This window comes from Lagopus muta, chromosome 1 (assembly GCF_023343835.1).
Source record: "Lagopus muta isolate bLagMut1 chromosome 1, bLagMut1 primary, whole genome shotgun sequence".
Classification (NCBI taxonomy): Eukaryota; Metazoa; Chordata; class Aves; order Galliformes; family Phasianidae; genus Lagopus; species Lagopus muta.
The window spans coordinates 48,753,880-48,767,146 of NC_064433.1; the positions used below are offsets into that span (position 1 = coordinate 48,753,880).

The 13,267-nt window shown below is 43.1% G+C and overlaps 1 protein-coding gene across 1 annotated transcript; it reads right to left on the bottom strand.

Annotated features, from left to right (window-relative positions):
- Positions 1-227: 227 nt before the first annotated feature.
- XRCC6 (X-ray repair cross complementing 6) lies at positions 228-13,256 on the bottom strand. Its single transcript, XM_048934141.1, has 12 exons — positions 13,076-13,256; positions 12,863-12,978; positions 12,574-12,712; positions 9,770-10,024; positions 7,427-7,610; positions 5,903-6,089; positions 4,518-4,686; positions 3,785-3,946; positions 3,408-3,537; positions 2,102-2,202; positions 1,255-1,368; positions 228-695 (listed from the first exon to the last, which is right to left on the bottom strand). The coding sequence occupies exons 1-12, from the start codon at positions 13,164-13,166 to the stop codon at positions 499-501; spliced, it is 1,845 nt and encodes a 614-aa protein (XP_048790098.1). The 5' UTR covers positions 13,167-13,256; the 3' UTR covers positions 228-498.
- Positions 13,257-13,267: the final 11 nt, after the last annotated feature.

Genomic DNA, 13,267 nt, shown 5'->3' on the forward strand with positions numbered 1-13,267 from the left:
CTAGTAATCTTTATAACACTGATGGGAGAAAAAGAACACAATTTGATTACAAGCACTGATGCTGGCAGCAAAGTAAACCACTGTGTTTTCATGCTCTGTTGGCAGACAGACTTGATCTGCTGTATGTGTTCATGTGGTGTCACACAAATTATTTGCTTTCTTATTTACGTTTAAGTGAATTTTGCTGTCTTCATGATGAAAAGATGGTACAGCTGGTGTTGCAAAGAAAAAAGTCCAAAATAACTTTATTAAGAAACCAGAAAGGCACAACTGGAATCTGTGTGCAACCTGAGTTAGCAGGACATTTAATTCTGCTACTGTGAACCAGTATCTGAGTTTGCAGAAATGCTTAGAAACTACAAGTCAGAAGTTTCTCCAGTGCTAGATTCAGCAACCATTGGCCTCCTCCTCTGTGGCAAGATTAAGCAAACTCAGAAGTCAAGTACAACAACAGCAACTTTAAGCAAGTGGAAGTCAACCATGGCCTTCCATTCCTGCTTAGCGCCCACTGAAGTATTCAGTCAGTGCATCTATGAGCTCCTGCTTCTTCCCCCCGCTCTTCAGCCCGTAATGCCTGCATGTATCCTTCAGAGCAGAGACAGTGAGCTTGCCCAGAGTGCCATTCTGCACGTAACTCCTCAGCGAATCTTCTGAGATTTCTGTCTTGGGCCTCTTTTCTGCTTGACCATCACCAGCTGGAAAGAGAAATTTTATATCACCAAGATTTTTTAAATTTTCACAATTGAAAGACATCAGCATTTCTTATACATACCAAGTTAACAGCCATTAGAATGATATTTTAATGGCCATCTACATACTCAGTGTTTTTTCTACAGTAGGTGTCAATATGTAAACTATACAGTATTTCACTTATAGCAGTGATCTCAAACTCAAGTACAAAACTCTGTGTTCACATAGGGAATTCAGCTGACACTCCTGCTTTATGCACAATTTTGCACATTCCCAAACCACAGTTAGACCTGAGCATTACTTATCCCCCAAAATGGTCATTTTGGACTTGCAAAATTGTCCATGCATAAATGTCTGCTTCCTCACCCAACATACAGACTGAAGGCATGGATTCCTTTTATACCACTCTGGGTTTTCACTAGGCAGTTTCTCATTCTAGCAGTTCTCCAGCTTGATACCACAATATTCTCTGCTCCCTGTGAATCACTGAAAAACGAAAATGCAGAAGCCTCAACTGAAAATACCACAGACACCGTGCTGTGCATCTGCATTGTCATTACTTGCCTTGTTTTCGCTTTGCACCTTTCCCTTCAGGGTTGTAGTCAGGAGGATAAACCAGCTGCTTGAACTCCTCCACCAGGTTGCCCAGCCTGCGGCTCATCTCTTCAGTCTTTGGCACTGGCAAAAGAGAAAGATTTGTCCCCTCAAGAAAAGCAAATTGCCTGATACAACTTTGCTTCTGTAAAAGCTACCATGCAGAATGCAAAGAGCTTTGTTACGATAATCACAAATGAGAAATTCACAGCTCTTGTTAACATCAAGGATTTGTGTTATACATACGCACATATCCCTGAACTGTTAAATATATACACAGGGATGGTAGGAGTGACAGAGAAGATCTCCTTGTTGGTGGCACTGTTAGCTAGGTCTCATCTCAGACGTTTAAAATGCAACAGTTTATTACCTAAGGTTACAAACAGTTTGAGGCAGAACTTGTTTCTGTCATGTATTTGTATAATATCTAGCAGAGGGTCCCAGACCATTTGTTAGATATCACTTCATATGAAACAAGTAGCTTCTCTAACACTATTCCTACATTAGATTAGAACAAAATTTAAAACCAAACCAAATAAAACCTTTCCCTCAGGAGCAGGTTTGTGGCCTTTGATGGATGTTCTGAGAAACTGTCACAGCCACCAGGTGGCAACACTGCCTCCTTGCAGAATAATTCTGTAAACTCTGCCTGGAATACTATTAGACTCTAGAAGACAGGAATTGCAGAGAAAAACGACACCACTAAAACATTCTTTTAAAAGGCATTTGGTTTTGTAGCACCAAAACTCTGACTTAGAACAGACATAGTCAGGAGTCCTCAAACCCACCTCCCCCCACATCTACCAGTAATTCTCACTTGTAAGATCCTCCGCTTGTTCTGGTTCCAGCATATCCAGCGCCAAAGCCTCCAGATTCCTGAAGTGCTGCTGCAAAACTGGGTTCTCAAAGCTGTCAGTCCTGTCAAGAATCCGTCAGATTTTCAATGCGTGCTGCCAGGAAGCTAAGACATAAGATCTGCCACCAGCCTATTTCAAAGTCAAACTTCCCTCTTTCCCACAAATCAATCCACCTCACCAAAAGAATCACTTATCCTCTTTTCAGTTTACCTGCTGAGTCACCATCCTGTCATGTACCAAATGTGTTAGGTAGCTGTGGGAGACTTAGAAAGCTATGTGAGATAAACAGAGAGACTGGCATTCTGCACTACTGTGCTTTTTATATATGATTTTTAATGTCCCACTTATTTTAGTGTCCCATAAAATTCCCCCTCCTGAAATTTATCCTGGTTATGACAAAAAAGGCCCAGCTATTCTCTCTAGCACACACTCGTTTGAAAGATCCAGACCTGATCTGCAATAGATTGGACCATTAAAATGTGATATCTGCAACAAATTACAACAACCCAGAGAACAAGAGCAATACTATGAAGAATTCCAGAACATGCCACATAAAGCACATGATGCCTGGTCATTTCAGAATGATAGAGAAATAAATTTGCACAAGGCTAATGCAGAGGGAAGCAATTCGCTTGTGCAAACCATTGACTCTTGAAAGTTTCCTCACTGAATGCATTTTATGTGTGTGCCTGCAGCAATCACACTGTGAGGTAAGGGACACATTTGTGTTTGGGAGACAAGGTATATTAAAAGCCCTTGACTAAAAATGTACGTGTAGCTCCTATATGCAGGACACTGCATTGTGAAATGGAGGAGCAAGGCTTGATGAGTTATCTAAACTTATAATTGACACATCCCTAATATTTAAAAAGAACAAAAATACTCACACAATGATGCCTGACCACATCATGAACAGAATCCAGATCAAAGCTAAAGACCACTTCAAAGTCTTACATCTACTGCAACCACAACCTTTAAGGCACTCAGCTTGGTCGCCAAGTATGGACCATTAAGGTGTTGACTGTTCAATCAGTGTATTTATAACTATGGCTTCCTAGAACATTTACTGTAGACCTGCTGAAGAATGCCAGAGCCTATTAGATTAGTAGCTATGAAGCAACTTCCCAATGAAAGCTATTTAGTCAATGCATGCATCAAAATCTCATCTTGTGGACAATATGTCTGAAAAATGTGTGCAGTAGAGAAAGCAATAGTGTTGAGCTTTCTTCCCCACGTGCACCCCACACACTGTTGATCTCCATGTACCTGTATTTGAAGCGGAGTTTTTGAATGATCTCCTTCATTTTGTCCACCTGTTCTTGATTGGCTGGTACCTTTTCTGTAAAATCAACGTTCCGTTTATCGTCTGCATATGGTAGGAAAATGATGTGGAAACCTACACAGGACAGAGAGAGAGCAAGGGAATAGTTACACAGAACCACGGCCTCAAAATCAGAATTTAGGGGAAAAAGCAAAATTATCAGATAGGTCTGATGACTCCCCAGACCAGCTTGCTATTTTGCCTAAGCAGCAGCAATCAATAATACCTCCCAGTACCTACAAGGTGACAGTACTTGAACATAGCAAATGTGATGCTGAACTGCACCCCACAAAGCAGGGAAAGGCAACATCTCTTCCCATACCTGGAGGAGCTATCTGCACTTTCTGCTCATCCACCTCTTCCTCCTGAGGAACCAGGGCCACAAAGCGAGGGGGAGTATTCCGGCGGGCGATGTATCTGCACAGTGCCATCACCTCCTTCTCCAAGCACTTCATCAATAAGGCATTAAACAGAGTTGTACTGCCTGCAAAGTAAAGACTGCACTGGTCAGATTGACAGATTTGCTCCTTTGTTCCAGAATGTAACCCCAGACGTTACAGATTTGATGCTGTGACTTCTTTGCAATACTCACACTATTTCAGATGTTAAAAAAACAACTATTAGAAGGTGAAAATCTCTACAGTGCCATTATCTTTCCTGACCAGAACTGTGTGAGTTCTGGGCAAAGAACTAAAATCACTAACGCTTGAGAAATGAAGTAAGGTTGAAAACTGGAAACACGTATCTCCAAAGCATCTCTCTGGTATGGTGGGACACAGGAATAGCAGCACACTGTAGGACCTTTTCCAAAAGCAACAAATTAATAATTCAGAGTGCAATATTCTTCCCTGCCCAGTCAGCTCTCCTCTGCTGAAGAAAACAAAAATTAACTGCAACTGAGAGGGGCAGTAACGCTTATTTCTATACATTTTAATATTAGCATGTTCTTAAGTTAGACAAAGATTTTACACTCAGTGGTCACCACCCCAATAATTTATGGGACAGGTGGTTACCCTAATGCAAGGTGTGAATCTTCTCTTACTACCTTTGCTTACCAGTTACTAGGGACTCTTCAGGATACATGAACTGGGAGGGCCTGATATGGTGGTGCTGTTTTAGCATCGAAAGTGGTTTGAAGCCAATCAGAAACAAGCCCGGAGAATCAAACCGTTTCACTTCTTCGGTTTCCTCTTTCTCCATCACGATCTGGCGGTTTCCATATGTCTAAATTAGGAGGAGACAGAGAAGAACAGGTAGTACTGATGCTAGCAGAAGAAAAGCTGGATGAGGCAAGTAAAGAAGGGGAGGCAGTTGCTGTCTTCCACTACGAAAGGCAGAAAGGCGGTTATAGGCAAGACAGGGCGAATTCTCCTCATCAGGGCACACTTAAAATTGCTGGTCATAGTCTGCAACCACTGTCCCAGGGGAAATTTGGACTGAATATTAGGAAAATGCAATTTCCTAAGCCAGTGGTTGAGCCCTGGCACAGAGAGACTGTCACATCTCATCCTTGCAGTTACTCAGAGCTGGCCCAAACAAGCCCTGAATGACCTGATGCAGTTCTGTGAGTCTCGCTCTGCACTGTTGGAGCAGATACTTCTAGAGATCCTGCCCAAACCATGGCTCTAAACTTGCTTTAGCAGATGAACATCAGCTACTCATTCAAACAGAGACCAAAAAGCAATGCTTTTGAAGCATCATTCACGTATCATAAAAATGAAAACATATTATAGTCAACCTCCAGAAGTTAGACATGTGAGGTCTTACAGCACAGCTCTCTGCTCAACTGTATTTTATTTCAAAAAATTACTGTTCAGTATAAACAAAAATAACAATCAATCTTAGAGTACAATTTCATGAGGCTTCTGCATGGAAGAAAACAAAGTGTACTTGTGCCAATATATTTAGCAACTGCCTATTCTATTTTGAAGTAAGGCTGTGCCCGAGCAGAGAGGAAAAAGCATTCAATCTACATCAGACAAACTATCAAGCAGGAAGATAAAGCAAAGAATAAAAAAAAAACAAAGAATAAAGCTACTGTGGTAAAGAGCAACCCCTCTGTGATTTTACTAAACATTTGCATGTTTAATAAAGTGATCAAAATTTGTTCCTAATGACTCAAGAGATACTACCAGCAGTGCAGTACAAGGTTAGGCTCTGACAACCAATTCTGCCTTACACAAAGAAATGACCTGTGCTCCTGAACACGCTACCACCAGCAGCTCTGCTTTCCCTTGAGTATCACACCAGAGAAACAACCCACTCTCTCTCTGCACAGCTTACCAAAGACTGCACTAACCCAAAGAGCATACAGATGTAAATACTCCCCTATCTCATCCCGAAAGTGAAAGATAAAACAAAAGCAGTAAAAGGCTGAGCTCCTCCCCACCGCCACCACCCCAAAATCACAGAGTGAGAAGGCACACAACCAGTACATTACCTGAGCCCTTTTTGTATCACTAGGCAGAAGCAAGCTGCCTGTTTTTCCATTAAACACCCTTGTTTTTGTTTTAACAGGTTCATTAGTTTCCCGATAAAGTTTCACTGGATACGGCTTGTAAGCTCTTTGAATAAGGTTGTAAACACCAACAGAGAAAGACAGATCTTTGCTCAAATACAGATTTAACCTGTGTAAAAAGAAGCAGAATGCAGACTTGAGACTTCTGAAGGATCACTTTGTCAAAAAATAAAAAATAAAAAAATTCATCTTCCCATATAACTTATTTTCTCCAATCTCCTTTCTCTTCCCCTCCTAAAAATCACAGGCGTAACTGAAACACGTTATTACTTGCTTCATCATTTCACTCACATATAAACATTCTTGGAATTATATCATTTCTGGTCATAAAGACTATTGAAGCACAGTTAATTTAACATATTTCTTCCACATTTTTCACTTGGAAGGGCAGCTACACCCAGGTAGAGCACAGCACAAGTCTATGGTTGGGCATCTCACTTTTGCTTAACACAACGTGACCTCTAATTTCACACAACTGCTCCAGCAGACAGCAAAATTCCCCAAAAGAACACCATCAAGACAAACAATACCATGATAAAAAATCCAAACTTTGAGAAAAATTCATAAGAAAAGGTTTAAAATTGGAGGCAGTCTTCAAGTTCTGAGTGCAGGATAGTGGATGTTATTTGCTGTCATCTCAAAGATATCACTGGCACAGGATTCTTCCTCCTCAGGTATTAGAAAACTTGTGGAACATTCTCAGAAGAGGAAAATCAAGTTGCAAACAGGACAATGCCAGTGACAACAGCTTAAGTTGGATCTTTTTTTCATATATTCTAAAAAACATGAGGCTGCAAAGGTCATTCATTTACTGTGAACCCACATCAACCTGTTCAGAATTCAATTGGTAAAAAACAACTGTTACATAGTAGGTGGTTCCAAAAATACTTTCTATCCGCTTTGTCAAGATCCCTTTAATCTCTCTGTAAGCACTTCTAATCTGTCAGTAGGAGATCAGAAATATCAAGGCTGTGTGAAACCATACCAAGTGCATAGACACACTGGCCTCACGAATCTGTTAAATAATAGGACAAATACCTACCAGTCACACTGAGATCAACTTCTCCTAAGTTAACACAAGTAAGCATAGCCTCATTTTAATCAGGTTGCACTACAAACTGAACATTTTATACCATACATTGCAGACTTCTTCGCAAGTGTTTTACTTTGGCAACGGTGTCATTTTTCATGATGATAATTTCTGACCAAGGTTAACACAGGAGATTCACACAGTGCAAAAAAAGAGGCCTACCTTCACTCTCTATTTGTCATCCACCAAGGCCAAATATCCTTGGAAGCTAAGAAGAAACACCAACTCAAAGTGAGGAATTAATACTGAAAAATTTAAGCACTGATGCCAATGATTCCAGAAGAAGGTGGTGAGATGCAGTCTAAAACTAACATCAGTGGCCTCTGTTGAATGACATACAATAGCTAGGCACACACCTGACTAAAGCTCGTTTCCTTGTCTCCTTTGCTCGTACTTTCTTCATGAGATGCTCCAGTTTCCCTGACTCATCAGGCTGGATCCCAAGGTCCTCATCCTCTGCTACGTTGATGATGTCCCTGTAGAACAAAGAGATATCGAACCCTCCGAGCTTCTTCAAGTGCATCAAGTCCAGGATAATACCTAGAAACAAAGCAAAAGACAGGAGGAGGATCACATAAGCTGTTTGTTTGTTTGTTTTTATATTGGCATGTTCCTCAGTTCTCTTTGTCTGACCAAAAGTAAGCTCCAAATTGCCCCATCTGCACCAGATGGGGAAGTTTCCAGGGAAAGAAGCAAAAGACTTTCTTCAGCTTCAGTCAAAGCAATGTAGCATGGAAAATGTTCCCTCCCTAATTGAGAATGTGGGCAACTGTGCACGAAACAGCTCTGACCAGCTCCTATAAAACATATCCCTACTTCAGGCAGAGAGAGAAGAAACGACTGCAGCAATGCCCTTTTCCCAATGTTAAGGTCTAATGAATCAAGGATGCTTACAGTTTCTACATCTAGAACATATGCTAAATTCCAAAAACAATGGGTATCTCAGCTGCACAGCTGAACTAATGAAACATTTGCTCTGCAGTCTCCGAGCCCAGGCTGTTGCTCTACAGCTAATTCAAAGTGCAATCATTAAAGCAATCTTCCTTTTGCACTGACTTGGTGCTGTTATTTCCCTTCCTAGTGTTGTTATTCCCTACCTAGAAAATGGTGGAACAATGAAATAAAGCACAGTTTGTTTCCCATGGACTTCTCCAATTCTGATTTATGATGTGAAAATAGAGCAGTCCTAGAAAATAAGTGTTCATAGTTGGGAACCAGTCATCCAACCCGGTTTCCAAAGGTTGCTCCAAAAGTAAAGCCTCATTTATTTCCATGCAAGTTACAACAGATACAAAGAGTACAATTACACTATTTGACAGAGCAAATTCTCAGCTATAAAACACTATTTTTCAACAGTCACCACCATAAACTATGCATTTTTGTCAGCAATGAACAAGAGCCTGCATGCACACACGTAAAAATCTGCATCAGCACAATCCACTGTTTCACAGCTACTATGATGGTTGTTGCTAGTAAAATGTTGCCCACACAGTCCACCTTTCATCAGCCTGAACAGATGGAAGTCAGAAGGTGCCAAATCTGGACTAATCAGTGGGTGTAGTAGCACAGTTCAGTCAAGACTGATTCGTATTGAAGCCAAGACTGAAATGTGCTTCACAGCCCTCAAACTGCCAGGGGACCTGGCATTACTGTGTTGCAAGAGAAAGGCTGTCCTCTCCTCTGGTCTGACTCTGGAAGTTTGAGTTTTCAGCTTAGTCAGCAACACGATGCAGCAGTCAGAGTTGATTGTCCAAGTTCCCAGAAATACATAAGAACCACCAGTTTCCCATCCCAAAAGACCACACAACAGTTTACCTGCTAAAGACTATATCTTAAACCTTTTCCTCTATGTGAATCCACAAGTTGCTGCTCCATGGACTGCCTTTTTTGACTCCAGCTTGTAGCGGTGACACCACATCTCATCACCAGTAATGATGCAATACAGGAAACTGTTCAGCCTCTATAGGTTCAACAGGTCTTGATATACTTGCATATGATGTTCCTTCTGCTCCTGCGTGAGCATTCATGGGATCCAGCTGGCACAAATTTTGCCAACATCATTGGCAACACCGTTTCCAATGCACTGAAGCTGATACTCAGATCTGCACACAGTTCCCCAGATGTAATCTGACGATTCACAGGGGTGAGATGATTGAGGCACTCTTCATTTTGTGCTGTGACAGCTGTGCATGGCTGTGTGGAACATGCCTTGTCCTTCATGTCGCTGTCACAACTGCTAAAACGCACCACCCACTGCCCCACTGTGCTCACATGCACTCTTTGGTCCCCATAAACATTCTGCAAGTGTTGATAAATGTCAATGGGTGCCTTTTTTTCCACATGGAGGAATTCAATGACACATCTTTTCTTCACGTGCACCTCCATGTCAGACACCATTTTGTCAGACTGCCCCTCTGCTCTCACACAGCAACAAGATGCCACAGAATATCTGTGGGGAAGCTTCAACCTCTAAGACCACAGCACCAACACCCACCTCTGACATTGTGGGCCAACATAATAGAAGGCATTATTTTTGAAGTCAGCCCTCATAGAAAGCATCAGAAAGTTTCCTTAGTTTTGATGTTTTACAATTTTTTTTTTCCAGCACAACCTTGCAATGCAGTTAATACCTGCTGCAAAGTCACATCATTTCTATTCTGCCTGTAATTAGAACTTCAGTTAAAGGGGAGAATACTGACCTGTGTCTCTCAGATCACCAGCTCTGGTCCTGGCCAGCTTGGCCTTAGCACTATCATTGGCATGAGGGTTATCCTCGTTGGTGAAAAGCATGATCCTTTTGTGGCTCAGTCTGACTCGGACATTGCTGAAGAGATTAGAGCAGGCCCAGAGTGCTTCACCCAGTGAATAGTCAGCATTGTGGCCAAAGGACTCACGGAAAAGTACTCGTCCTTCATCTCCCCTGTATTGGTCCAGCTCTAGAATACGCTTTGCACCTATGGGAAATAACAGCATTTGCAAACATCAGAAATTCTGAAAGAAGTATTGCAAACTCTTCTAAAGAAGCACTGAGAGTTTCCTGCAGCTGTTATCTGATTAGCATCCTTTAGCAGCTCTACAGTGGTGCCTTTCTACCGCCTGTCTGAGAAAACTGTTTGAGATACCCTGTGTTAATTTTCAACACTGTAAGCTGGTTATCGGTTGAAAGCACCTGCAAAGGCCAAGAGAATGCAAAGTGCCCCAGTGTAAATGTGGGGCACTTCTGTTGCAGGAAACAGGCAGTGATCAAAGTATCATGCACCCTCTCCATTGAAAGAATAAGTTCTCATCAGGGAACACAGCAGTTGCACCCACTGCAGACGAATGGCAGACCACTGTGCTGCCAGCAATAAGCGACAAGGCTGAAATACATCCTGCATCTCCATGGCAGGTTGGGAAGAGAGAGAATTCCTCCTGCTCCCTTGCACTGCATGCCTGCAGTATCACTCCAGACGTTGGATTCAGCCCATAGATAACCACGAGGGCTTCAGCAATGTTCAGAGCAGGTGCCAATGGCCTTTTGAAACCCCTATGGATCACTCCAGCCCAACTATGACTCCTTCTCCCACCCACTTTTCTCTGAAAGTAGTTCTCCTGTCTTCTTCTACAACTCTACAAAAGAGGATAAGCTTTCATTTTTCAGCTGCTGCAATCTGCAGAGCTGCTCCTTTCATCCTTCACTCAAATTCAACAGCAATCTTGAAATCACGCCCAAAAATGTCTTGTTTGTGCATTTGCTATTTTCATGCTCAACTTTCCTTTAATTAATAATATTAATTTTCATAATAACTACATAATGGCTAACTATGATGTCTCCCTTCTCCAGAGCACACATCTCTCCAATGACAGTAAATACACTTCCTTTTCCACAACATCTCCCTTTCAAATTAGCTATTTTTATAAGCAGGACAAAGCTACTACCTCTAATGCAGAGAAAAAGGGCAAGCAGGGAAGGAGAAGGAAAAAGGATGAGTGAGAAGCCTCAGATACTGCCAAAGAAGGAAGAAGAACCTAGGGCAGTCTTGTCAGTCCCACTTGCAATTAGTTCCAAAACCAGGACAAGGCACAGTTCTTGCAAGGAAACCCAGGCTTACTAAAGAATGAGAGCAAGAACACTAGCTTGCAAATCCTAATTAAGAAAATGAAATGAAACCTCCCCAGAGATACAGACAGCTATTAAAAGCCAGTTGACAGAGTTCCCCTACAAGCCTCTCAGCTGTCTTAGAATTTGTAGCTCTGTCTTTGTTGCACTCCCCCTGGTATCTTCTCCAATTTATCAACTGGCACTCCTGTTAACAAGCACATTCTGTGTAATCCTAACAAAATGGAAGAGCAAATATCAAGAATTTGTTATGAAAATAAGAGAAAGAACACCCAATTAACGAATTATACAACCTGTTCTAACTGACCCTGATTGAAGGTGGGGGCTTCCCACCATAAAGATGGCTTCCAGAGGTCTCTTCTAACCTCAGCCATTCTGTGATTCTGTGATATTCTCCATTAGTTGTAATTTGTGGTGCTTTATCAAGTCTGAGCCTTATTCTGAAGTGTGGCCAGCACATGATGGGTCTTCAAGAGTTCTGCTGAGATCCTCTTTAAGAGACAGCAAGAGGATGACCACAGTAAAATAGATTAAGAAAAAATTAAACAGACATAGAAAGGGAATCAGAACCAGGTATAACAGAAAAGGCTAAGCTCCCACAGTGTTTTTAAAATTCCTCTACATTACTCAATCATTGAATCATTAAAGTTTTAAAACACCAATAAGATAATCTAGTCCATCCATAAGCCCATCCCCACCATGTCCACTGACCATGTCCTCAGTGCCACAGCCTCACAGTTCTGGAACACCTCAAAGGACAGTGACTCCACCACCTCCCCGTGCAGCCTGTGCCACTGCAAAACTGCTCTTTCAGAGCAGATTTTTCCTCAGACAACTTGAACGATCATTCCCTCTCACCCTATCACTATTACCTGCGAGAAGAAGCCAGCCTCACTTCACTACAACCTCCTTTCTGGTTGCCATAGAGAACAATAAGCCTCCTCCAGACTGAACATCCCCAGTTCCCTCAGCTGCTCCCCATCAGACTCGTGCTCCAGACCACGCACAGCTCCGCTGCCCTTCTCTGGACACACTCCAGGGCCTCCATGTCTTCCAGGTAGTGAGGCGCTCAGAACTGAGCACAGCACTTGAGGTGCAGCCTCACCAGAGCTGAGTACAGAGATACAGTCACCTCCCTGCTCCTGCCGGCTGTGCTATTGCTGATACAAGCCGAGATGCCATTGGCCTTCTTGGCCACCTGGGCACACTGCTGGTTCACGTTCAGATGGCTGTCAGCTAACATCCCCAGGTCACTCTCCTCAGTGCAGCTCCCCATCCTCCCAGAATACATCTCAGAAACAAGAGCTTTTCCATTTACTTGACAGCTGTTTTCAGAGAGGCCAGTTACTAGCAACACTACACAGATGTCCTCACACAAATCTTCATACCCCTTTACTCCTCTACCTGGATTGTCCAGCTCCTGAAGGACATAGACGTGCTTGAAGTCTGCAGAGTTCTTGTTGTTCTCCGTGCCATAGAACACAACACTCAACAGATCCTTGTCACTACTAATGATTTTGCTGGTGTACACATTCCGGATGCACTGAAAAGAAAGCACAGAGGTCAAAATGCGAAGAAAACAAGTGGCAGTAACAGTACAAAATGCTGCCTTTGGCAATCAGCAGTTCCTATGAGCAGCCTGTGTGCTGAAGGCAGACCGCTCTCGGAGCCACAACCACCCTGCATTCCTCACCTGCATGGTCATGTCAAAGGGAGTGGCTGCCTCCTCATCCTCGTAGGGCTCGAACATGGCCTTGGAGGCATCGACCAAGAAAATCAAGCTGTCCCGCCCGGAGAACCTGTGGTCCGCTACGTTGAGGGGAAAAGGCAGCTGCGTCAACGGCCGGGGCATCCACTGAGGGACCACAGCCCCGAGCTGCCCTCGGCCGAGGGGAAGGTACCTTACCGACAGCCTCCTGCCCCTCCTCCTCCTGCTGCTCGCCGTCCTCCTCCTCGTCCGGCCCGTCGCCACGATAATAGGACACCCAGTCGGCCATGGCCGCCGCCGCGCTGCTCAAAGCTTCCTCAACCTCCGTCGCCACGCGCCGCTTGCCGCGGACCGTCACTCATCTGAAATCCCCGCTTCCCTCCGCCACTC

What these genes read in the sequence shown, in the direction of transcription:
- XRCC6 (XM_048934141.1), bottom strand. Translation starts at nt 13,166, where the DNA reads ATGGCCGACTGGGTGTCCTATTATCGTGGCGACGGGCCGGACGAGGAG. An exon ending in GGAGGGGCAGGAGGCTGTCG is followed by an intron (nt 12,979 to 13,075) that starts GTAAGGTACCTT and finishes CCCTCAACGTAG; the next exon opens with CGGACCACAGGTTCTCCGGG. An exon ending in ACAAGCGGAGGATCTTACAA is followed by an intron (nt 1,369 to 2,101) that starts GTGAGAATTACT and finishes CTCTTTTGCCAG; the next exon opens with TGCCAAAGACTGAAGAGATG.